This window comes from Buteo buteo, chromosome 18 (genome assembly GCF_964188355.1).
Source record: "Buteo buteo chromosome 18, bButBut1.hap1.1, whole genome shotgun sequence".
In the NCBI taxonomy this organism is placed as follows: Eukaryota; Metazoa; Chordata; class Aves; order Accipitriformes; family Accipitridae; genus Buteo; species Buteo buteo.
Window position 1 is genome coordinate 9221901 of NC_134188.1, and position 24731 is coordinate 9246631.

Sequence of the window (24731 nt, forward strand, 5' to 3'; positions counted from 1 at the left end):
GGACAAACTTCTCTGCAGTTTTTGTTTCTGCACCTTAGATCTCCCTTTTGTGTTCTGTATTGGCAGAGACTTTTCCAGGCTCTCACTTCTCAAAGTATTCCACCTGGTGGCAAAATTAGGGAAATAGTTAATGGAAATGGTTACACAGGCATAGATCAAGTAGTGTAAGAACCCGTAATACAAGTCCTAATTTATTCATGTTCCATATTTTATAGTAGAGAGAGAGAAATTAGAATATATCTATGTGTCTTATTTAAGTTTCATGTTTCTGTTTTTCACATTTACAGCAAAGTAGATTTGACCTTTAACACTTTATATTCCTATTCACTAAAGATAAATAAAATGTGATACCCTGGCAGTAGGAATAGAGGACCATTCTAACAGTGAGAAGACAGTACTGTGTATTTAACACTTTGTTCTGTTTCATGAAAATTCTCACTTCTGTGTGTACCAGTTGAAGAGAAATTGGAACAGGCTGTTGTACTTCCAAGTAAGATAGGCTTCCAGATATCTCCTGGAATATTTGACTGCTTGTTTTAGAGCAAATAAAAATAGTGACTGTCAGGAGTCATCTGGAAAATCATCCTCTACTTCAGGAGAAGGAAGAAGTTCATTGAATAGTGGTGGTTTTTTCAGTATTATAATAAGGGAATTGAATGGGATCAGTATTAAAGGAAGCCAACTTCTGTAGTTCCTCCTTCCACTGATGGAAAATCTGCTATTGGTCTGTCCTGAGGTGTACAAGCTCTAGCCCTATATAGTTTAAGACTGCTGAACCTCTTAATTTTAGAAATGGTGGGGCAGGAGGCTGCTTGTCTTTTTATATTGCCAAGTATAAATACCTTAAAATGATATGTATATGACTAGGAACTTTTTCATTCGCACACATTTGGGAAGCCCACTGAAAGATAGTGCCCAGCAGCTGAATGTCGCAGTGTTCTTTCAGTGTTCAGTAGTCACGTCAGCTATCCAATTTAAATTAATTTTGAACTTTGGTTCCTGGTTTGACCTTCAAACCTAGTGTTAAATATTATCCTGTATATATGAAATACAAGATGAGATTTTTTGCAGATTCAAATTCTCCATTTTTTGTCTGCTGTGGTCTGTGTGTCTAAAAGACCATTACAATGTTGAATTGACTTGCCATATATTGTTTCTTACAGGCTAATTACAGTATATAGAAGCATTACACTGTTACAGTAATATTTCTTTATTTTCTGTAGATCAATGTCAGAGTAACAACAATGGATGCAGAGTTGGAATTTGCCATCCAGCCCAATACCACAGGCAAACAGCTTTTTGATCAGGTAACTTATATGTGTCTCTGTGTATGTATGTGTACAAACACATAAAACTATTGTGGGTATTAAGGCATAGTTTGAGAAAGCGGAAGTGTTCTTATGTATAGATTACGCTTTTCCTTAGATTATCTAAGCTATTCTCTGTTTGAACTTCCTCATTACTTCTCATGAAACTTACTAAATTCAAAGAGAACTCTGTGTAAATAGGTTAACAGTGAGGCTTCAGCTGAATCATACGTATTCAAATTAATACGCATGCTTTGAAATTAATGGTATTTTTTACGTCTAATCACATTATAGTTGGAACTGTGATATAAATTTCTTATACACATAATTCTAAAACTTATATAGCCTTCACTAATAATGAATGTAACAATAAGTCCATTAAGGGAAGCTAAGATAATCTATTTTTTTTCCCCAGAATGGAAGCTGTAGATACTTTTTCACTTCTCAAATGTTAGAAGAGTAATGTTGTCCTATGATCCAGTTTAAAATTTAAGTTAATAATAATAAAAAAAATTAAGTGGAAACATGAAAATGATGGCTTTGTGCTTATGGGTTGCAGACCCATCAGAACTACACATTCTCACTTGATAGAGTCTGTTGTACACCAGTCAAATGGGCTAAATGAATGACTTCTTAAAAAAGGTTGTTCTTGCATTCCTTTCACGTGCTGTTAGCCATCAAAATCTTGAAACAATTTTTTGATCTAGGTTGTGGACCGTTCTAGAAAATGTTAAGAATAGAAGTTTGTAAATGTGTTGGGTTTTTTTCCTCAAGAAACCAATAAATACGTTATATTATCTAGATCCAAGTTGTATGCATTTAATTAAAAATGCAGAAATATTCGAAATTACTCTTCAAAAACCATTTAACTATACCAACAATTATGTCTAGTAGAACTGTTGTTTCTGTCCACTCTATTAGAGATGCTTAAAGTATGTAGTACTGGGTATTACGAGAAAGTAACGCATTGAAAGAGTTCTTTAAGAACCCTTAAACTTTTAATTGACCTTTAAGAGTTGATTAAATGTCTTAGTATATAAGTTGAAAGGAGTACAATGTTGATTGAGCTTTTTCTTTTAGATGAATGAAATTTCATTTGCAATTATTGTTTGAAATGACTGTCTGACTCTTAAAACTTCTACCCCCACCCCTTTCTCTAACATCAGTAGCAGTATATCTTCAGCCTCTACATAGGAATAGACTTCATGACTCTTACAAAGACTTCTTGAAGAAAGGAGCTGCTTTTTGTCTAACCAACACCACCATCAAATAAAAAGTACAGTATTCTGTGGCACAGAAGCCTCAAGCTGTAACTTGTCTTTTGCCAACCTTTGCTATCTTCTGCCATGCAGTATTGGGTGGGGTGACATTCTGCTGTGTAACGTCTTGTGCCCAGGTAATCAGGTTCATCCAAATTGGGGCATTCACAAACAGGGAACAAAGATACAGCTCTGAATTCTTTTTCATGCTCTCTTCAGCTTTGTTCCTCTATTCACTGTGTGGCGTTTGACATCTCACCAGTTCTTACAATCAACTTCTGGAAGCTTAAATTGAAAAATTGTTAGGTCAAGCAAAATCAGCCAGCGTAGTTGTGTGTGACAGAAGCATTTTCAGCACAGTCTTAAACGCATATGCGAGTTCCACAGAGTAACATCAGGAGCTGAATTGTATTGCAAAACCAGCATGAAATTTTCAGACAAAAGTTATTCTGTTTCTCTATAGAAAGAGAATTGAATAGCACTGTTACTGAGATGGGTCTCCAAGGTTTATACAGAAATTTTTGTGGGCATGACGGTAGACTTGTTGGTTATTGCTTGCAGAAAATAACCTCTCCATAAGTTTAGCTGTTTTGTAGTGCTCCCCTATATTTTTGGTGAACAACTTGTCCTTTTTTCAGTCAATGGTTCTTTTAAGCTTTTAACTGGTGTCTTCTGGAGTTGTTATTTGTTTCCCATTCCATTCGTGTGTTTTCATCATCTTCATCTGCTAGCAGACAAGAATTCATCATTTGACATCTGTGGCTTTCTCTTTTTCTCTTACATTTTGAAACTCAGTAAAGTTACTATTTATTGCACAGACCCGTTTTTTCAAAACTGCTCGTATTTCAGAAGGTGTCTTGACATATTTATCACTAGTACTTCTGTCTATCCTGTCAGTGGTCAGAATGGGCAAGAGGGGATCTGTCCTCCAAAAGACAAGTCCTCCTTAGTAAACCAATTTAGCATCTATAACTTTCCTAGGAGAACAACCCTGTGATGGGTATCTTTCCACACACTGGTAACGGTGGGGGTTGTTTTCAATAAGGTGATAGCACTGAGCATCAGTACCTCTGGTTTACTGTAGTTGCCATTCAGAAAGAATGGGAGGGTTGTCTCCTTTATCTCAAGTTACAGCCCACTGTCCTTTTCAGATATCTTGGAAGCCTCCCTTATGGTCTTTTGGAAGCTGACTCAGTGAAATTCTTGCTAGGTTGTCTTTATGTATATGTTTTGATTTGCTAAAACATGTCTACTGCTCTGGTTGCTGTTCTTCAAGAAGTTTTTACTGCCTATTAATAGTCAAGTTGTAGGATGTGACAGTGGATAAATCTGTTTTACAGATGTGATTGAAGACTTGCTTGAAGCCACTTAATGAAACTTTTGAGCCAGAATCGAACTCCTAAGTTTCTCATTCTGTACTTATTTTCATATCATACTAGTGCAGTGCATAAGTGCTTATATTATCTTGGTACAAAGTTGCAGAAATTTTTTTTTCTTTCCTTTGAGTTGAGAAGCAGTGATAGACGATGCTCTTTCCTTATTTGTGGAGTCTGAAGTAAAACAGACTAATGTGTAAGCTGGTTTTAGTATTGGTTTGCAAGCATGTATAACTCTGCATTGCAGTAGACAAGTTGTCTGTATTTAAATAATGTGCATCTCGGTTGAAGGGCCATAGTTAGCAGGTGAGAGCAAAATGTTTTGATGTGAGCATGAGCACTTGTCTCCTTATGCCTTATGGGCAGAGCTGTTGAGCATCTGCAGTTCTTACTGACTTCTTTTGCAGCTCAGAGAGCTGATCAGGTACAAAGGCTCAGCTTGGACAGTTGCAAAGTAAAGAGCATTCTCAGTCATCTGATAAAGCCATACGTAGTTTGATCAGCATCGTATAGGAGATCTGTGCCAAAAGAAGCAGCAGGTCTGAAATTTCTGTGTTGGGACACCAAATTTGATGTTGCTCAGTACCATAATAATAACAGAAACCTGTTCTTAACATTTCTTGTATTCTAAAGTAAATGATATAAGAAATCTGGAGAAAATATCTGTGCTCACTAAAGGAATCAGGCTGGATCCATGAACATTGCCCATTCTGTGCTTTGGAGCTTGAAGGTGAAAGGGTAGAGGAGGAAAAAAGGTGTACAGCTAAATGATTGTTAAGTAATAATACAAATATGCAAGGCATCAGAACTAAGTTTGCACAGCTATCTTTTGACATTTTCTAATTTTCAAAATCTTAATTTTGCAACCCGATAGTACTACTTTAAAAAGGAGGAGGATCTATGTGTAAAATTCTATTTACTTCACATGCATCTGAATGCTTCCATAAAACAGCCTTCAGTAAACCAGCTTGCCAGCATGGTCCAACCTGAGAACATACGTAAGTACTGCCATACTGGATCATTTGGAGCCAGAGTTTACGGTTACTTAATAATCCTTGCTGGACCTTTCTGATTAATTGCTTATTGAATCCATGTGTACTTTTACTATGCAAAAGACTTGTAAGATAATTCCACAGTTTCATTATACTCTGTGTAGTAAAAGTGCTCCTTTTTGTTTGCTTTGAACCTGCTACCTAATGATTTCTGTTGATTCTCTTAATTCTGACGTTATGAGAAATAATGAATAATCATTCTCTATTTTCCTTCTTCATGCCATGCAAGTTTTATAGACCTATATCGTTTTCCCTTTCCTCATTTCTCTGACAGTAGCCTTAGTTCTCATCTTAGCTATGCAGAAGATGTTCCATGTCACTGATCATTTTTTTCAATGTTTCTGAAACATTTCCAGTGCTGCAACATCCTTTAAGTTGGTGTGACCAGTCCATATGTAGTATTAGAGATCTGGGAATACCATAGATGTGTATAGTAACATAACAGCTTTGTTTCTTTTTTCCTTTACAATGAGAAATTTGTTCACATAATTAAAATTGTTGTCTTTTATGTACAGTATTTTTTATTAAATATCATCTTTTATTGAGGTTCATCTTCCTTTTTACTGTTCATTTGCAGATCTTTATGGAAGGCTTTCTACAGCAGATTCTGTCACATCAGTTTCATTATTTTTTGCAGATCACATATGAAGTCCTGGGGGACTTACCTAGTGGTTACACTAGAAGTCTGTTGTGAAAACAGTTTGTTTGTTTGTTTTGTTTTTCTTTTTAACTAGTATATCCATAGAAAGACCTTCTCTCTGTTCAAAGACAATTTTATTTCTTTAGTAGCCTTTGGTGATAGACCTGGTCACAAATATTACAAGAAATCCATGTATGGCTTATCAGCTAGATCATCCTTACCCCTTTTATCATTAACTCTTAGAAAACCTCAAAAATATTTGAAGGAGGTGATTACCTCCTATTTGTCCACAAGTATCATTCTTTATTATAGCTTCACCAGTTGTCTTCTGTTGAAGTGGACTTACTTGTCTGTAGGTCTGCAGATCACTTCCCAGACATGCTTTCAAATATCAGGGTCCTCTTTGCTACTTGTATTCCTCAGGTGCTGAGTTTGATGTAAGCAGTAAGCTACACACTCCAGTCAGTAGTTTGGCAACACAGTGTTTGAGTTTTAGAACTCTAAGGTGAATGCTTCCCTGAACCTGATGTTTTGCTACTATTTTAATTTTTTTTCATTCTTGTAAAACTTGATTACATTTCAGTTTGAGATGGTTTCTGTAGCTTAATTACCATTAAAAAAAATTCCTGTTATAGTGTTTGCTGATTATTATGGATCATTTATCTTTAGGTGGTGAAAACTGTTGGTCTTCGTGAAGTCTGGTTTTTTGGGCTACAGTATGTGGACAGCAAAGGCTACTCAACTTGGCTGAAGCTAAATAAAAAGGTAATAATTCCGTAATATTTAGGCAAGTGTACAGTTTGAAATATACTCTTACAAGGCTTGCTGCTTTAATGTTGTAGGTGAGATATAACTGGCTTCAAATTTAGTTGAAAAGTTGCTTATGTGATTTAAATGACAAAATACAGTGTTAAGTTTGGTTAGTTATAAAAGAATATGCAAAGCTATATCAACATTTGAGAAGGAGATACCGATTCCTGTATTTCTAGTACCATGGTGATGCATGCATTAGGAAAACTTAAGTTCATATGATTGTTCTGTTTTCATGTAGCAAAATATAATAGAATAAATGTTTTACAGCTGGGGCTGTGTGTGTATGACGTATTTGAGCTTCAGGAATTTGCATGTATACAGCTATAGATCTTTAAACAAGGCACCAATAATAGGCTCCTAAACTGCTGTTTAGGTATCTATAAGTAGATTGTAGGATGACTTTTATCTTGTTTTTCCCCAGCAACACTGAGTACCTTGTATCTCCCAGCTATTGGGAACCAGGTTATTTTACTTCAAATTCTATTTATGAATTTGAATGGTCACTTTTTATTTTAATATTGGCTGTCAGGTTAGTGGCACTGTTTAGAATAAAGAGGTTTATTTTTTTTAATTCAACTTAAGAATACCTTTTTTTATCTTCAGTATTAGGAGGTAAATTGGGAGGTTTTTAGGAGCAAGTCCCACTGTCTGCATTTATATAATCTTTCCTTCTCTGTGGTAAATCCAGCAAGTTAAACCTGCTAACCACCAAAGCTGTCTCCTAGAATTTCATGCATGTCTTGTTTCACATGCGGTAAATGTTGTAGTGCTACAAATATTTTGTTAGCCCTAATGGCTTGCCTGCAGTGATTTGAGACTACAGGATTTGGTGCATCATTTGCAAAAAATACAGAAGACATTGCTCTATGAAAGCCTTCAGCAAGTTAAGTGGCTGGTGCAGTTCAGGAGCAGCAAGGGTGTGCTGATTTCTTTAACTTTGACTAAGGCAGTTATCTATTTTTTTTTTTTTTTAAAGCTTGTAATGTTTGATTCTTAAATGCATCATCATAAACTGGCTCTAACTTGTAAGTTACTACTTAAATATTTGCAGTAAATACAGATAAGATCTGATAAATCACAAAATAGATGTGCAAATAAGGTTTTGTTACAGCCAGAGCACAACTAATAGCTTACTGGTGAGATTAAAGTGAAATACTGTGTACGTAAATCAGAAACAGATGGACAATAATGAAAAGCGAGCAAAACTTAAAATTTACTTCTGAAATGTTGAATATAGTACTTATGCTGCCTTACGTACGTGATTACATGGTTGCATTATAGTTACAGTATTTGATACTTCCTACAAGTCAAGCAAACAGATGCATCATTTCATGTGTAGTGAAGAAGTTCTAGAGGGACTACTAGTGCACATAAAATTAAATGTGTAATAGAGTGCTGGAGGAACTGGGATGTATGAGATTTATTTTATTATGACTGTACCTTTTAGCAATCACAGTATTATTTGATATTAAAATTCATTTAATTTTGAATGTTTTTGCTTTAGTCATAATCAGTGCTGAAAGCTGAACCCAAATGAAATGGAAAATTCTACATAAAAATGAAGTTTTGCTGAAATTTGAAGTAGATGCTTACTTAAAACTTAAGATGACCACATCTGATCTCTTCACAGAAATCATGATTATAAGGCTTATCCATTCTAGAAAAATAATGTGATTAATGGAACTATATTTTTTGCACAGGAGTAAAGCACATGTATTTAGTTCAATAGTTCAGAGACTTTTAAAAGAATCCAAATTTACACTTAGATTGAAGAAATGTGCTGTAGGTCTTGCTAAAGAAACCTTCTTAGATCCTAATTTGTTACTTCCTGCAATGCATCCTTGGATATATTTTATTTATTTATTTTAATATGTATTACAACTTATTTTTTTCCCAGATCTTTATTGTGATAAATACAAATTCACACAAGCCTACAAAAATAATCTTAAACAGCCTTCGAGTAGTGTTTCAAAATTGTCTCATTTATCCAAATTGGTGTACTTGATTCAGTGCCATGTGAACCTTTAGTGAGTTCCACAGTGGGCTTGTCAGGATGCGCTGGGTTTCAGTGTAGAGGAGCTAAAGAGTTCATTACTACTGAGCTAATTATATTTAATATACCATTTAGTGCTCTCTTTATTTTGTCTTTATTCCTCCCTCTCAGGTAACACAGCAAGATGTAAGGAAAGAAAACCCTTTGCAGTTTAAGTTCAGGGCCAAGTTTTTTCCAGAGGATGTATCAGAAGAATTAATTCAGGAAATAACTCAGAGACTTTTCTTCCTGCAAGTCAAAGAAGCTATCTTAAATGATGAAATATATTGCCCACCAGAAACTGCAGTTCTTCTGGCTTCTTATGCTGTCCAGTCCAAGTATGGAGATCACAGTAAGGAGATACATAAACTAGGCTACCTAGCCAATGACAGACTTCTCCCTCAGCGGTGAGTGAGACTGTTTTTTGCATCATGTGCTGCATATAAACCTGATTACAGTGTGTTTTTAATGATTAAAGTATTAAGTGATAATGTGCATTTAATGGTAGCTTTCTTAAGAGTGCATGTTTTGCTAGTAAAACTTAGAGATCCTAATTTAGACTCTACATAACAAAGTGTCACAACCATGGGTTTCTTGAGATCTATTTCTTGTCCCGTCCACAACCATCTGCACAGATTTAGTTGAACAAATTTCCAAAGTACTCCAAAATGATCTAATGTTCTTGGAGACTTGCTTCTGCTAAATTAAAGTCAAAATACTCTAATACAGAAGTCACTAAGATTCATTTGATACTCACTTCTTTTCTTCAGTTCTTGATGTTTTTGTACACTTAAATGATAATTTCCTGAAAATAATTATAAAGTCTATTAGAAATAAAATATATTGCAGAAAAATGCTAGCCTGGACAGAAAATTTAGAAACTAAATTGTTGCCATTGCTGTTGAGTATAAACTCTTTTGTATCAGTCACTCATCTAATTGGTTAGGAAAAGTAAGCACCAAGATTATAGTTCTTTTTCTTTATGCAACTGAAACCATGCTCCTGGCATGTTTTGGCAGTGAGAGAAGCATTGCAACAGTAAGGTACAAAGTTAGACAATTTTGTTAGTGTAGATCAATCCATAGTGATGTATTGTGGACAAATATGTGCTTACTATATATGTAACATTAGTGCATCTTCAAAGAAATAAGAGCCATGGAATAATTTGAGGTTTCTTTAAAAGTCATATGCTTTGTCTCTTTGATTTGAAAATGAAATGTGGAAACTCACTTATTAGCGTAACTAAGCTTGAGAATTTTCTAGCAAGCAAAAAAGCATTCAAAGGATTGTGGTGAAGTATTGAAATTTTTTTTAAAATGTTTCAGATTTCTAAAAATCCTGGCCAGGAGTTTGGTTTTGGCTGTTTACTTCCTTCTTGTGACAGTGAAGTCTATACCTCTTTCTAGAAAAATACCCTTTTTTTAGTAAGGTAGGGAGATGTAGAACCAGTAAAACTGTTGTTACTGAGTATCTTAGTTCACGAATCTTGGGTTTTGCTCAGTTGTGATGATAGCCTGTGAACACTGGAGTGCTTGTATATGACATATTCAGATCCTTAAGATGCTCCTTTTCAGTAGACAAATGTTCAGATGACTTCCTAGCATACGCTTTCAGCCAGTCGTGTGCTAGTATGCACTGAGTGAGCACATATCTTTTGTATTCATTCAAACACAATTATTCCTGTTTTGCCTCCTGTCACCAGGAGATTTGCCAGAAAACTAACACATACATCATAAAAATACTTCAGAACAGTATACAACATAATGTCAAAAATGCTTACTTGTTTCCCAAAGTAGACTAGCTTTGGAAAATTTTACTGAAAAACATGAGAAGATTTGCAGTTCCTGTTAATTATAGAGTCTTAATGTTCACCTGTCAAAACTACTGCATATTTCTTGGCTCAAAACTATGAGCTGGGTAGCAACACGGCATCAAGTCCTTGCTGAGTTATTCTGTTGCAATAGTCCTTGCATATCTGCTAGTGGTGTTTAATCAGTAGCATGCGAAGAGAGAATGGAGGGGACCAAATTGGCTATTGCCAAAGACATTGCCAGCTTTGAGGATATTATAGAAATGCAGAATCATCTGAGTTTGGAAGGGGAGCTCTGAAGATCATCTAGTCCAGTCCCCTTACTCAAGTAGTAACCCAGAGAGGTGGTCAGTGCCCCGTGCTGGTCAAGTGTGTAAAAGGCCTGTGAACAATGCCCTTAATAACATGCTTTGACTTTTGGTCAGCCTTGAAGTGGTCAGGCAGTTGGACTAGATAATTGTTGTAGGTCTTTTCCAACTGAAATAATCTATTCTAATTACAGCAGGTTGCTCAAGGCGTTTTCCAATTGGGTTTTGAATATTTCCAAGGTTGGACTTTCTGCAACCTCTCTGGGCAACCTGTTCTAGTGTTTGACAACCTTCGCAGTAAAGAAGTAAAATAAAAAATTGTGTTCAAGTGTATTTCACTTGTGCCCATTACCTCTTATCTTTCAACTCAAATTCAATACAGAAAGAGGAAAGTGCAAAGAATTTCTATAGATGTAGAAATTTAACTTAAATTGGAAAGCCTAAGAAAGCACAAGTTTTTCTGAGGGTGACCAAGTGCTTGCATAGGTTGCCTGGAGAACTTGTGGAATCTTCCTCCTTAGAGATAGTCAAAAGCTGTCTAGACACAGTCCTGAGCAACTGGCTGTAGGTGACCCTGCTTGAACAGGGGGGTGGATGAGAAGACCTCCAGAGGTCACTTCCAACCTGAACCATTCTGATTCTAGGAAGGGCAGCTTGGGAAGAGGGTTTTATTTTCAGATGGGCACTTGTGTGACAGTCCTGGGGTAGTGTATTTAGCAATATCTTGTTTTGTCCTTCATTTTTCTTTTGATTGTTAGCTTTATGTTATACTGCTATGAAAGCTTTTGAACATTTTGTGAATATCTACTGGAGGAGTAGAAGAAATAATGATGGAAAGCAGTTCACAATGTAAATATCACAATTGAAAAATCAGGCCTGATTTAATTACAGAACTTCTTTAATAATTAACATTGTCCTAGAATACTTGGAATTATTTTTTTTATGTAATAGAAACTTTTAAATGATTGCCAAGATGCTTTTAGATTATTACAGCCAAAGCAGGCTGTTCTATTTTGTGTGTTCTGTAACAGGCTTCTGTATTACATTTAGGGCTTATATTTATATTCAACATGAAAGATGAGAAAACAAACAAAAAGGATGTCTTGTCATTGCATGTTCTTGTATCATTTAGCTGTGAACACACCAGCTTTGTGCAGGTGCAAAAACTAAAACCTCTGTCTCAGTTTTGAGGAGGAAAACCTGTTGACAGGGTTGCACACTAAGCAAATCAAGATGTGGTATGGCTACCACTGAAAAGTGCACTTCACTAGATATTGGGCAGAGTAGCAAATCGAGTGACAGAAAGATCCTATAACGGAAGAAACACTGCATTAGTATCTTCTGCATCATTCGGTCTATTCCTTATTGTACTTTGCTAAAAATGTAGGGAAAAGTAGTAAATCCTTACTTCCCTGAGTAAAGAGAAGGGAAGGAAAACAACTGTTCTGACTTCCTTAGTAAGATCATCTTGCAGTTTCTTTTTTTTAATTGTCCTTTAAAATAATTTCTCTAGGAATGCTTTGAAATGCTAGGTGCATGGAAAAAAGCATAATAAAGTTGTTATATGCATTTGATTTCTTACTGCAGTACCACCTTGAAAGTTCTAGTAGGTCAAAATATAATTCCATCATTGCAGCCTGCTGTAGATAAACCTCAAATAGATTTCTGAAACTGCTTCACTATTGATTTTATTTATTAAAAAAAAAACAAACCCAAACCAACCAGCAACCGCCAAAAATCCCCAACAAACTAGTCTGCTAACTTGTCTTAATGTGTTACTTTTTCTTTCAAACAACAGCAGAATGAAAGCTTGAGTGTATGTGTGCGTACCTAGAGATTAATTTGCAGTGTTATGAGTATGAGGATTTCATAGGTCTGCATTTTCAGGTGTTCCAGATATTACATTTTGTGACTTTACTGAAAGTTGAGATATGCCATGGTGTGACTTTTTATATTACAGAGAGTGTAGAATACCATGAAAAAAGAAGTGATTTCACACTATTTTGAAAGTGTAGTTATTGAAATACAAAGTTTCTGTGTCTGGGTTAAAAAGATGAGCAGTGTATATGAAGTCATGTTTAAGTTTATTCAGTTAAAGCATATGCTGCATAAGCATAAAGTTATGCTGCATAACCAAACTTATTTTTATAACTTGAGAGGTTCAATTGGTTCTCAGTGTCATTTAATAGCAACAACTTCTATTCACAGTGTGTTAGAACAGCACAAACTGACAAAAGAACAGTGGGAAGAAAGGATACAGAACTGGCATGAAGAGCACAGGGGAATGTTAAGGTAATTACATAAAAAAATGTTCCAAGACCTTTAAGGTTTTTTCATTATTATTATTATTAGGATGTATTTTGGGAGGAGGCATATTTGTTTGGAAACTGCTTTCTTATATTCCAGCCAGGGTCAGCAGTTATCAAAAACTTTATGAAAGCTTCAGTGAGGGTTGAGGTTTCTAGTTAAGTTATTGGCTTACCTATGTGATTTCTGGTAAGGTTGTCAGCTGCCTTTGTCCATGATTGCCTGCCTCTAAAATATATTTAGTATTTCCTTAGCTTACGGGGTGAAAAGACAAAGTGCAATGAGTGGACGGTAGTTGGGTATTAGAGTGTAAAGCTCTACAAGTATCTGAGTCAATGTACACATGAATTTCAAAGAGAAATTTAATTCCTAACTAAATTTTACACTAGTTATTCCGCAGTTCCCTTATTCTTACAATGTACTTTGGATTTGTCTACACTATGCCACTTTTTTTCTTCTTTCATCAGGGAGGATTCTATGATGGAATACCTTAAGATAGCACAAGACTTGGAAATGTATGGAGTCAACTATTTTGAAATAAAGAATAAAAAAGGAACTGAATTGTGGCTAGGAGTTGATGCTTTGGGTCTGAATATTTATGAGCATGATGATAAGTAAGTGGCTAATACTCATTTTGCAGTTCTGTCCTAGGAGATCCTATCTGAGATTATACAAATCCCATCTTTATTGCATGTTCAATAACATCTAGCAAAACAGGTTTTCAAAGACCTAATCTATGTAAAAGATAGAAAAAGAGAGATAGATGTTAACTGCCAGAATATCTGAATTTTAAACAGGGATGTAAAAGAAGGGAAAGGAAGACCAGTTCTGTGGAAACTTAAATTTACGTTGCTTAATATGGATGTATGATAGCTAGACCATCTTTATATGGCTTTTTTCTGTACTTTTCACTCCCTCAAGACTTCCTCTTAATTCAGAATGAAAAGGACATTGAGAAGCTGAGCAACATATTTAATGAGAAACATTTTCTAAGAACAGTGACAAGGATTATAGCTGTTAGAGCATGAAAAACTTTAGTATCTAAAAGTGAAGCCTTTTAAGACATCAAAGAAACTATATGAATCTTGTGTCCTGATAAAGAGATCAAATATTCTCTCCTACTTGAAGAGGGATAAAGCCGAAATGTACAAAATCTGAAGACTCTGAAAACAGAACAACAGACTTAATCTTTTGTTTCTTTCCAACCACTTGTTAGTAGTATCTGATGTCGACAGTCCTTTCACAGTGATCTGAAGTTAAACATGATGTGTCAAACACTGGATAACAGCTGTCAACTGAACTGAAATTTAATGCTCTTCAATGTATATATTCTGTAACAAAATTCTGTAAGCCTTAATTGCCATTAGATGGCAATATAACTCCTGAAAGAAGGAACTGTTCAGAAAATAATCAGATCAGATTGAACAATCAACCACTTTTTGGTATTCTGTAACTCTTGATAGCAATCAAATACTTAAACATTTTCTAATGCTTGTAATTAAGATAATATGAATTGAAAAAACTTTCTGTGCTCATGGAGAAAATTATTTACATTTATGCAGTTGGTGCATAACATTAATGGTTTCTGAACTGAATTTATTTTGCCTAAGATGCAAGGGAAATTTAACTTGAACTAAGAACACATATCTTAAATCTCAGTTAAACTGAAGTACAACGTTGCTGAAGGCTAATTTAATTTCAGTCTTTGAAATGTAAGACTTTTCTCAAATTAAAATATTTATTCTTTTTACTGAAAATAAAATTATCAATAGCTTATAAAGAATCAGTACACGATTGTGATGTTTAGCAGTTATTTAATGGTAGTAGAATAAGTCACAAATAGAAATTCCTTCTGTAACAGTGCCATGTAATTTGTTCATTGTGTAATTTATTCATTTGATGGAATAATGTGTAAAAAAAAAAAATTGTCTTCCAAAATATGCTTGAACTGTGCTATGTTTTGTAAATATAACTATCTGTGATAGTGGAAATAGTATGGAGTTAAGACTTAATGGACATAAATTGCACATCTTTGCTGCTTCTAATGAGAACTTTTTTCTTTGAAGGCTGACACCCAAGATTGGTTTTCCCTGGAGTGAAATAAGAAACATCTCTTTTAATGACAAAAAATTTGTCATAAAGCCAATTGACAAAAAGGCCCCTGTAAGTAGTGTGTAGAATAGTGTGCCTTTGTATATGAAGAGATTTAAGCCTGCAGGGACTTGCTCTGGCATTATGGCATGAGTAAATATTTTGTGACATTTATTATTATTATTGGTAGAATAGTCAGTAATCAAAAGGATATTTTGTGGTTTTTTTTTGAAGTATGGTATATTTATTTTCTCTCTTTTCATTCTGGTTAATACTCTTAAGATTTTTAATTTAAGTCAACTAATATTTTGTGATGTGTTGAAAAGCCACAGTGTAAGATGCTAAATTCTCTGGCCATCCACCTCTGTTTTTCTTTTTTTGTATTAGAGCAGCGCATTTCATGAGACTTTCTAGGTCAAAATTCTTCAGAAATAGAGTAAAGAATAGTCTCACTTTTTGAGAAGTTTAAATAATTTTGTGTAAACTAACCAACCTCTGGAGGAATCCAAGTGTAATTCTGAATTTATCTTGCAAGTTCCTGCCAGTAACTAGATTTATAGATTATGGTGTTGGCTTGCTCAGAGGATGAATATCAACATACTTGTAAGTTTAAATTTAACAATTGCAAGCACATAGTAATGCTTTGAGTCTTGTCACAACTGTATTTTTAGATTAATGGATATGCTGCAATTATTTTTGCTAGGATTTTGTTTTTTATGCGCCCCGTCTGAGAATTAACAAGCGAATTTTGGCACTGTGTATGGGAAATCATGAATTGTACATGAGGAGGAGGAAACCTGATACAATTGAAGTGCAACAGATGAAGGCCCAAGCTAGAGAGGAGAAACATCAGAAACAATTGGAAAGGTAATTAACAAACTTCCATGAAACAGAAAAAAAATTCTTCTACCCTTTTAAGAAAACTAAGTCGTAGAATATCAGACATTGGCATTCTAGAAGAGAGCACTGCTTTTCTTTCTGTAATATGTAAGTAGGTTTGTGGATTGGCACAGCTTACCTGTCTTAATAGAAAGCCGTACCTTTTTTGAGCTTTCAGCATAGTAATAGTAGCTGTACCTTTGTTTCTCATTATGTTTTTGCGAAACAATCTTAACTCTCTGTTGCTTGATCCTTAGGGCCTTTTATACTCTACAGGTGAACCTTTAAAGCAAGTTCAGTGAAGAATGTCATGGCTTACCTTTTGTATATTTAAAAAATACTGTTGCCATTTGTAGCCCAGATGAAACATCAGCCATGTCTAAAATGCAGGTATAATTGTGGATCTACCTGGTTGAACAATAACCAAGGTTTCTAATCAGTTCTGTTCATAAATTGTTTTTTCTGTACACTATTTTGAAACAAACTTGGTGGTTCTTGCATTGTAAACTGAATTTGAAACATTTACTATTACGTGCTTCTCTGCTACCTGAGTTAACTGAAAAATAGGCTACCAGCATTCCTAGAGCAGAATTTAATCCGTTTGAGGTTAAAAAAAACTTTTACTATTTTTTTTTTTCAGGGCACAATTAGAAAATGAGAAGAAGAAACGGGAGATAGCAGAAAAGGAAAAGGAAAGAATAGAGCGTGAAAAAGAAGAATTAATGGAACGCTTGAGACAAATTGAGGAACAAACAATGAAAGCTCAGAAAGGTGAGGTCTTGCTGGTCCTGGATTTCTTGTATCTGATGATAATGTTTAGTTCAGCTGAGTAGTTCAGTTCCACAATTCTCTTGGCATGTGTGGTTTTTTGTTTTGTTTTGCTGTGGTTTTTAAAATTTATTTTACTACTAATAACAATAACTTAGTGGTGTATTATTTGAGACTTTTTTCCTCGATTTAAGAGTTAAAGATGGTGTGTGTGCACATGGGTATATATTTGTAATATAAAACCAATTCCTAATATAGGAAGAATTTCAACTTTCTTTAATAAACAGGAAATTAATGTGTATGCAGCTCAACTCAGAATTATGAAATGCTTAAAGTGCTGAAAACCCGGAGTTGGAGGGAGCAGGGAAATTAGAGAGGAAGACCCAAAGTATGTCCTCTAGGATTTTGTTGAATTTAGCTTTTCGTTTGGAAGTTCCTTGTTCCTTCATTTTCCTATTCCCTTGTAAGTTGTTTTTTTGTTTGTTTTTTTTTGTTTTGGTTTGGTTTTTTTAGAATTTTAAAATTAAAATCTTGTCAGATTTTAGTGAATAAACGCAGTTTCATCAAGCACAGTTCTTTGTGTTGAACCACACGCACAGGAGTCCCTGCCTCCACTACTTCCCAGTCCCTCCTCTCCATGTTCTTTTTTTTGCTTCAGGTTTGGTTCACATTCATAAGTTTTGTTCCTCTCTTCTGTTCATAACTGTTGGCTTCAGGCACGATAGAGAGAATCACTGACTAAATTTACGCACATAAATTACATATGCCTGGCACTGTTCTCCAGCTCTACCCTGACATTTTTCAGTCTTTCCATGTAGAACAGGTTGGACACATCCAGATCATCCAGATAGGTAACACATGAAGAATGCCTTGGAATTGTTTGAGGGAGAGCTATTTAGCCCAGGACAAAGCAGTGTCAGGGTGATTATAAAGGTTTAACAATGTACATTTTCACATAAATTTTGTAAGCAATATAGCCTAATTTCTGATGCAGTAGTGTTGCTGTCTTTTTAGCCTTCTATTCACATACGGAAAAGTGTTTTTATAAATGGTGTCTGCGTCCTGTAGTTTACTTGGTAGTTAAGTGTTCTTCATCTTCACAGGAAGATTGAGTGGTGTTTATAAATATTTTTGCATTTTATTTAATTTTGTAAGTACTGCATTTGTACAACTCCACATCCCTGTAATGCTGTTCATTTAATTATATGACTGAAGTAGGAGGCCTGGGAAACCAACTGAAGAATATTGATTACATGAGACCTAGATAAAACGACAAGTGCAGAGATTAAGCATGTGTCAGCATACCTGAGGAGGTGGGTTTTTTTAGTATTGAAGCATATGGTGAAGGGCAAGTGGATCATTCCAACAACTGAGCAGTTGTTTAGATTTTCTGGTGAAGGAATCTATGGCAGCTATGCCTAGACAAAAACATAGTGGAAAATTTATCATTAGAATCAACAAGGAGCTTCGGAAAGACATTTTTCATCGTCACTTCATTTTGCACGTCAGAGGAGTGTATTTTGCTTGTGTGAATCTTACCTTGCAGTACTGGTAGTTTATTACTACTTCCTGTTTCACTCAGGGTTCTGCCCTTTAGATGGCAATATTTTGCTAACCAGGCGGCTAGACAACTATTGCCCTCCTTTGATTTAAAATTTTCCTGTTTGCACCTTTTTGGCTCTGTTTTACAGATAACTTTTCTGACCCTTCCAAAGGGTCTTAAGTAATTTTGCTGGAGGCATACACCTAAATTGTCTGTTGCAATTAAGAAGTCTGTCAGGCATTTCAGTAGAGTAGAAGAGTGTTTTGTTTTTTTACTGTAATAGAATATGATTTAATGCATATAAAATCTCCTCAGTAGTAAGAGTGGGGGTGTATGTGCATCTATATGTACGTATATTTGGGTGTTTAGTTTTATCAGTGAGGTGATCATTTTCTGAGATGCTGGGCTGTCAGAACTGTCAGGTGAGATGAAGTATATCCAAAGTGTGTCTTAAAGCGGGGGGGGGAAGATCAGACACGGAGCATAGCTTCAAGTAACACGCTCAACAGCTCTTCTTAGCTTGAGGCAGCCTTGTAAATATTTGTCAGCTTTCTAGGTTACTTTGAGCATGTTAACAACTGTTACCTGTCTTACATATGAGGAAGAGCTAGGTAATGATGTCTTGTGTGCAAACTTTCCTTTTGGCAGAGCTAGAGGAACAGACTAGAAGAGCTCTAGAACTGGATCAAGAACGAAAGCGTGCAAAAGAGGAAGCAGAGCGCCTGGAAAAAGAACGTCGAGCAGCTGAAGAAGCTAAAGCTGCTCTAGCCAAGCAGACAGCTGATCAAATGAAGAACCAAGAGCAGCTAGTAAGAAACAAATTGAAAAAGATAGTTGGAAATTTAGCCTTTATTCTTGGTTATATCTGTTTTGTCAAATGGACAAGTACATTGAAACATGGATAAAAGTATGTGAAATACCATTACAGATTGTTGTGGGAACTTTTTTAGAAAATTACATTAGATTTGCCACTACTTGCAAGAAAAAAATGAAACTCTGGAGCTGTAGGAAATTAAATGATGGAGGAGACATTTCAGACTGACAACACTCACTACATTCTCTTTCTAATAATGTCAGGCTTATCCAGCTGAGAACAAGAGTAGCTTCCTTCTGCAGTCCACTGGGAAGCCTGTTCTCTGAGGCAGGTCTGTTCTGAAGCTTGGTGGTGGTGGTGGGGAGTTGGTGACACTGTGGTTTGTTGGGTTTTCTTTTTTGTTTTGTTTTGGTTTTGTTGTTTTGGTCTGTTCCCCCCGCCTCGCCTCTGTTTCCAGCATTTACAGTATCTTCTCACATTCTGTGCTAGACTACTTCTAATTCAAGATTTGCGCATAGTAACTGAGAAAGGCATGAACATGGTAGAAGAAATGATTTCTCAACTATAAAATAGCTTTTGATCTTCTGTAAACTTAGCACACAATTCTGAAGGCAAGGTTTAGCTTAATAGCACTGAGATTATCCAGAATCGTAATCTTATTGGTGGAACCATTAAAGCTGTATTAAACTGAAACAGCCCCAAATGCTAATTTGTAACTACAGCTTGCTCTTTCCCGGCAAGCTTTGGAAGTGCAGAAGATAATTTTTTTTTTTTTCTGGACTTGCTTCCATCAGGCAAGAGTACTGATTCATTCTCTGTGTCATGTATGCTAAAAATTTCTATTTTTAGCAGAGAAGTGATGGATGGTAACTAACTCTTCTCAAGTCAGATCACAGCAAAGGCTCTGCTTTCTTCCACTGCAGAGCCAAAATGATACCAAATTAAAACTTCTACTTATTTTTTTGTTTGTTTCAGGCAGCAGAACTTGCTGAATTCACTGCCAAGATTGCGCTTCTAGAGGAGGCCAAGAAAAAGAAAGAAGAGGAAGCCTCAGAATGGCAGCACAAAGTAATGAGTTTATGCTGTGTGAAGTCAGAACTTCAAAGAAACTCAGGGAGATGAGTGTGGAAATCCCACTGGAAGTCCATGGGGTTGAATCTCTCTCTGTCACTTAGGCTTCAGAGAAGCCTTTCTCAAAGATTTTTGTTCTCCAGTCTACTGAAGCCAGGCTATACTTCTATTTAACTAATTTCTTAATATTAAGTAGTCACAAAAGGGGGGAAATTCTCATCACAAATGTATGGTCAAAGATTTGAAATGGCTTCCTTATGTATGGTGATGAAAAAGATTGGAGCTTTGTGTTGGAAAAGAAAACACCTTAGGGGGGAGGTGTATAAAATCTTGAGTGGTGGTGAAAAGATGAACCAGAACAATAACAAAAGCACATCAAATGCAACTAGACAATAGTTTAAATCATAATAGTATTTCTTCACAAAATCAGTAATTAGCTATGGGATGTGAATGCTAATTGTGTGCACAGGTTCAAAAAGTGATTGAACAAATTCTTATAAGTTCTGGTTGAATATGAAATTCAAAGACATCACCTTTGATTTAGGAAGTCCCTCAAATTTCAGGAGGCTAGGAAAGTTGGAAAGCAATCAGTACAACTGCCCTATTCTCTCACTCTTCTCTTGCCTACTGCTGGAAATAGCTGGGCTCTGGTACAGCTGGTTTTGGGTCACATCTTTTTTACCCTGTACTCCTATTTGACAATTTTCAGTGCGTAAGCTAGTCACGTCATTTTTAAAGGACAGTTTTCATGTGTCTGAAAACATCTCAAATATTTATTTTTCTGACTAATCATAAATAATTTTAAGAGATGCTAAGTACTGTTTACTGTATTTAGGCTTTTGCAGCCCAAGAGGATTTGGAAAAGACCAAAGAAGAACTGAAATCTGTGATGTCTGCTCCTCCTCCACCTCCTCCCCCACCAGTTATTCCTCCAACAGAGAATGAACATGATGAACATGATGAGAACAATGCTGAAGCCAGTGCAGAACTGTCTTCTGATGGTGTCATGAATCACAGGAGTGAGGAAGAACGGGTAACAGAAACACAGAAAAATGAACGTGTTAAGAAACAGCTCCAGGTAATGAAGATTCATGATTGTATCAACATAATTCAGGCTTTAGGTTTTCATTCTTTATTTGTCAAAAATCTTATTGAAATTATGGTGTGCCAAGAAAACAGCCTTTTTATCATTTACTAGGTTTATTACTAATTTACCAACTGATATAATTCATAGTGTTCTAGAAGTGGACTAGATAGAAAGATTGGATGTAAGATTGTGCTTTATAGCTTAAAAGTATTAGTATGTTGTCACACTGGCCAGTAAACATTTCTAATAATTATATAATATCCAGGACACTGAATGTTAAAATGTAATGCTTTCCTTTCTTAATACTGAAATTCATTAAGTGGTATGAACAGATGCTTGCTTAATAGTATTCATGTTTATTTGCAGTCATTCACAGATGTTGTAAGTGCAAAAAGCAAATTATGCCCATTTTGGATTAATCTTATTTCCCTGAAACGGAGCATTTCCTCCTAGACTAGTCTTACCACTCAAAGTATCATAATCCATTTTAGTGGTAACCCTTTGCCTTGTTATGAAATGTCTATTTCAGAAGGAATCTTAGTAGCATGTATGTGTAATATCCTTTCTATTTGGCCAATCACTGAAAAGGATCAGGGAGATAAACAAGAGCTGTCTTTAGTCAAGCAAAAATTGAAAAATAAGGTCATTCTCCTGCTTTATCGTGCTGCTCCCTTTCTTCTTGGATGTTATGGTATGAGGCCTTTTTTTCTTTAGTTTGATACCCCCACTTATGTAAAGAAAGAATCCTATGCTGTCCTTCTCTTTCCTTCTGCAGTCTTTCTGATAGACCTCACAACTTGAGTTACTGAACAGCACAACAAGTATTTCATAGGTTGGCATTTAAGAAATCCTTGTCCAAGTTGCAGAATAGTTGTTACCAGAAATTCCAGAATCGTTAAAAGATTAGTCAAAGTACTTAAATGCAAATATTTTATTCAACAGGCTTTAAGTTCTGAGTTGGCTCAAGCCAGAGATGAAACCAAGAAAACACAAAATGATGTCCTTCATGCTGAGAATGTTAAAGCAGGCCGTGATAAGTACAAGACTCTTCGACAAATCCGACAAGGCAATACAAAGCAGCGTATTGATGAGTTTGAAGCAATGTGAGAGCTGTTATTTTGCATATATGTTCCTCGTAAAGCTGAACCACCAACAGAGAAAAAAGCAGGCCTTTGCAGGTTTGATGGATTGCACCTCACTTTGCCAAAGCACTTAATACCAGTTTGACTACAGTGGCTAGAAGACAAATTCAGGGGAAGCTATTCAACAGTAAGGCAGTCTGTCATCCCTAGCTTTTGGGGGGAGAGGGTGTGGAGAATGATAGCTGGTTTTTTCCCCCATCATGTTTTCAGTTTCATTTTTTCATATTTTTTTTCTTTGGAAATTGATGTGAAGTATATAATGACTGGCAAGTGTATATATTGTTTAAACATTAAGAAATAGAAGAATGGAACTGAACCTAAACTGGATAGGTACTATTTCAGTATGAAGTTTGAAATTACATTTTTCAATGTAGCTACACAATTAAGAGTTTGATATTGCTGACTTTCAGTTTTGTTTTTTTTTCCTCCCAAGTGAAATTCTTTGGTGTTTCATGTCCTGTCATCATTGATGGTTTTCTTTGCCTACCTGTTCACAAAGGTCTGGATGGCAGGTGGTAGTTCCAGGAAATATTTTTAAATGGAACACTACCTGTGGGCAGCACATGGCTGCTGATAGACTTGAATAAGTATTGCTTTTCCTAGGTGATTCTTTTAGATGCACAAAATGTTCTAATGCAGCAAAGGGGAGAGAAAAAAAAAAACCAACCAAAAAACAAAGCTTCATGTGCTATTTGCTTGCAATTATTTTATTTGCAGTAGGGAGACCTGGACCTTTCTGGCAAGGGAGCATATGAAAACATCAGTCCCAGGGAGGGGACAGTATCCTACCTCACTACTATGTACATGATGACTGGTCCTTCAAACACCATGAAAAAAACTGTTTAAATTGACTATCACTACACAGTGGTATCATAGAATGCTAGGAGCCCTTACTCCTGGAATTTGTTTTACTTTAAGATGGATTTATAGTGCTAAATACTGTCTAACTGCCTTTTGTTGAGTTTAAATTGTAAAAGCTCTTGTGTGTTTTAAAGCTGTAACCTGTCACTGGTATACTATCTCCTGGGAGGGGTGTAGAATGTGTGTGTCAGTTTGGTTTTGGTTTTTCAAATACAAAATGAAAGTTCCCCCAATTGGAGTAAAAGTGTCTGTAGCTTCAGTTTTCAGTGAAGCTAGTATTGTAATTGTTGTATATGTCAGATCATTGTTATTAAGTCCTTTACCTCTTCAAAAGGAGACCTGCTTTTTTGAGAAATTTGTTAGAAATAATTTTACAGTTAATGAGGACTGCAGTTATTCCTTCTATTATAGTACCCTAGTAAATATCTACAGTGGAACAATCCTGCTTTCTCTGATGGTGGTTCAGCTCTTTTCTGTTTGATATTATGCACTCATAAATTTACACATATCTATTAAAATTTGCCATTTTATTAAACATTTTTTCATGCACAATAGGTTTAAATTTCTTATGAACAGTCCAACTAAGTTTTTTCTTTTTTTTTTGTTGGAGTTAAAGGTTGGCTATGTGGGGTGACATCATGAAAATAAAATAAAGATACATTAATATATTTTTGGTTTGTGGGGCTAAGCATATCTGGTTGACCTTGAAGACTGATGTGCAGATGGTGTGCACATGCTTCAAAATGCTGCTTGGTGGAAGCTGGTGTTTCTACTTGCAGTGTGCTGTAAGAACAGTTTTTGTTTCACAGGCTTCATACACTGAAGCTTAAGCAGACTTCTGAAGTATTTGAACAGTTTGCCATAGCAGGTAAAATACTGTGCTTCCAGTGAGTCTTCATTTTTCCCTGGAAAGTGTGCACTAATACTGATACATCAGTTTCAGTGTTGAGAAAAAAATACCAGTAAAGTTTGCTGTTCATAAATCTACAATATATAGAGTAGGGATAAATGGATTAGATCCATTTATAAAACTGTGTGATTTTTTTTTTTTCTAAACAACCAGGAACAACCATTTGTAATACAGATTTTCACAATGAAAAAGCTGCTGTCACCAGCAGTTGGGAACACTTACTGGTGCAGAAATACTAAGAATACATTTAATGATTACTTGGTGAAGTAATTTTCCACATGCTTTTTCCTTTAGCATCATGTTTTGTGTTGTACAATTAAGCTACAATTACATCTACTATTTTGGATAACATTCATTGGTTAACAATAAAGAGATACAGTTAATTTCTCTGAGGTCCATTGTTGTTATTTAATGCCCTTTATTTCTGACAGCTTTACTAAATGCACTGTAATAGACTTTTCCCAGAGCAATGTACAAATTTTGACCATATTTTGTTTCACGCTGTGGTTAAAATGAATTTTTTTAAAAAATAATAATTAAAATTGTATCCCTAGAGAATGGGACTGTGCTTAAGAAATTACCACATACAGTTGGGAGGAAGCACTGGTGATTGATTCAAAACAGGATGTGAATCATCAGAGCAAATTGGTTGTCTTGAGAA

The 24731-nt window shown here is 35.5% G+C and overlaps 1 protein-coding gene across 2 annotated transcripts in view; it reads left to right on the top strand.

Moving 5' to 3' along the window:
• The window catches only part of RDX (radixin), a 41884-nt gene extending 17422 nt beyond the window's left edge, over positions 1-24462 (top strand). For both annotated transcript variants that reach the window (XM_075049969.1, XM_075049970.1), the window contains exons 3-14: positions 1224-1307; positions 6304-6399; positions 8612-8886; positions 12806-12889; positions 13372-13518; positions 14971-15067; positions 15699-15862; positions 16515-16645; positions 18834-18994; positions 19975-20067; positions 20906-21148; positions 22100-24462. In XM_075049969.1, the coding sequence (XP_074906070.1) occupies positions 1224-1307; positions 6304-6399; positions 8612-8886; positions 12806-12889; positions 13372-13518; positions 14971-15067; positions 15699-15862; positions 16515-16645; positions 18834-18994; positions 19975-20067; positions 20906-21148; positions 22100-22264 (1740 nt within the window). In that variant the 3' untranslated portion in view covers positions 22265-24462. The remainder of the gene's footprint in view (positions 1-1223; positions 1308-6303; positions 6400-8611; positions 8887-12805; positions 12890-13371; positions 13519-14970; positions 15068-15698; positions 15863-16514; positions 16646-18833; positions 18995-19974; positions 20068-20905; positions 21149-22099) is intronic.
• Positions 24463-24731: the final 269 nt, after the last annotated feature.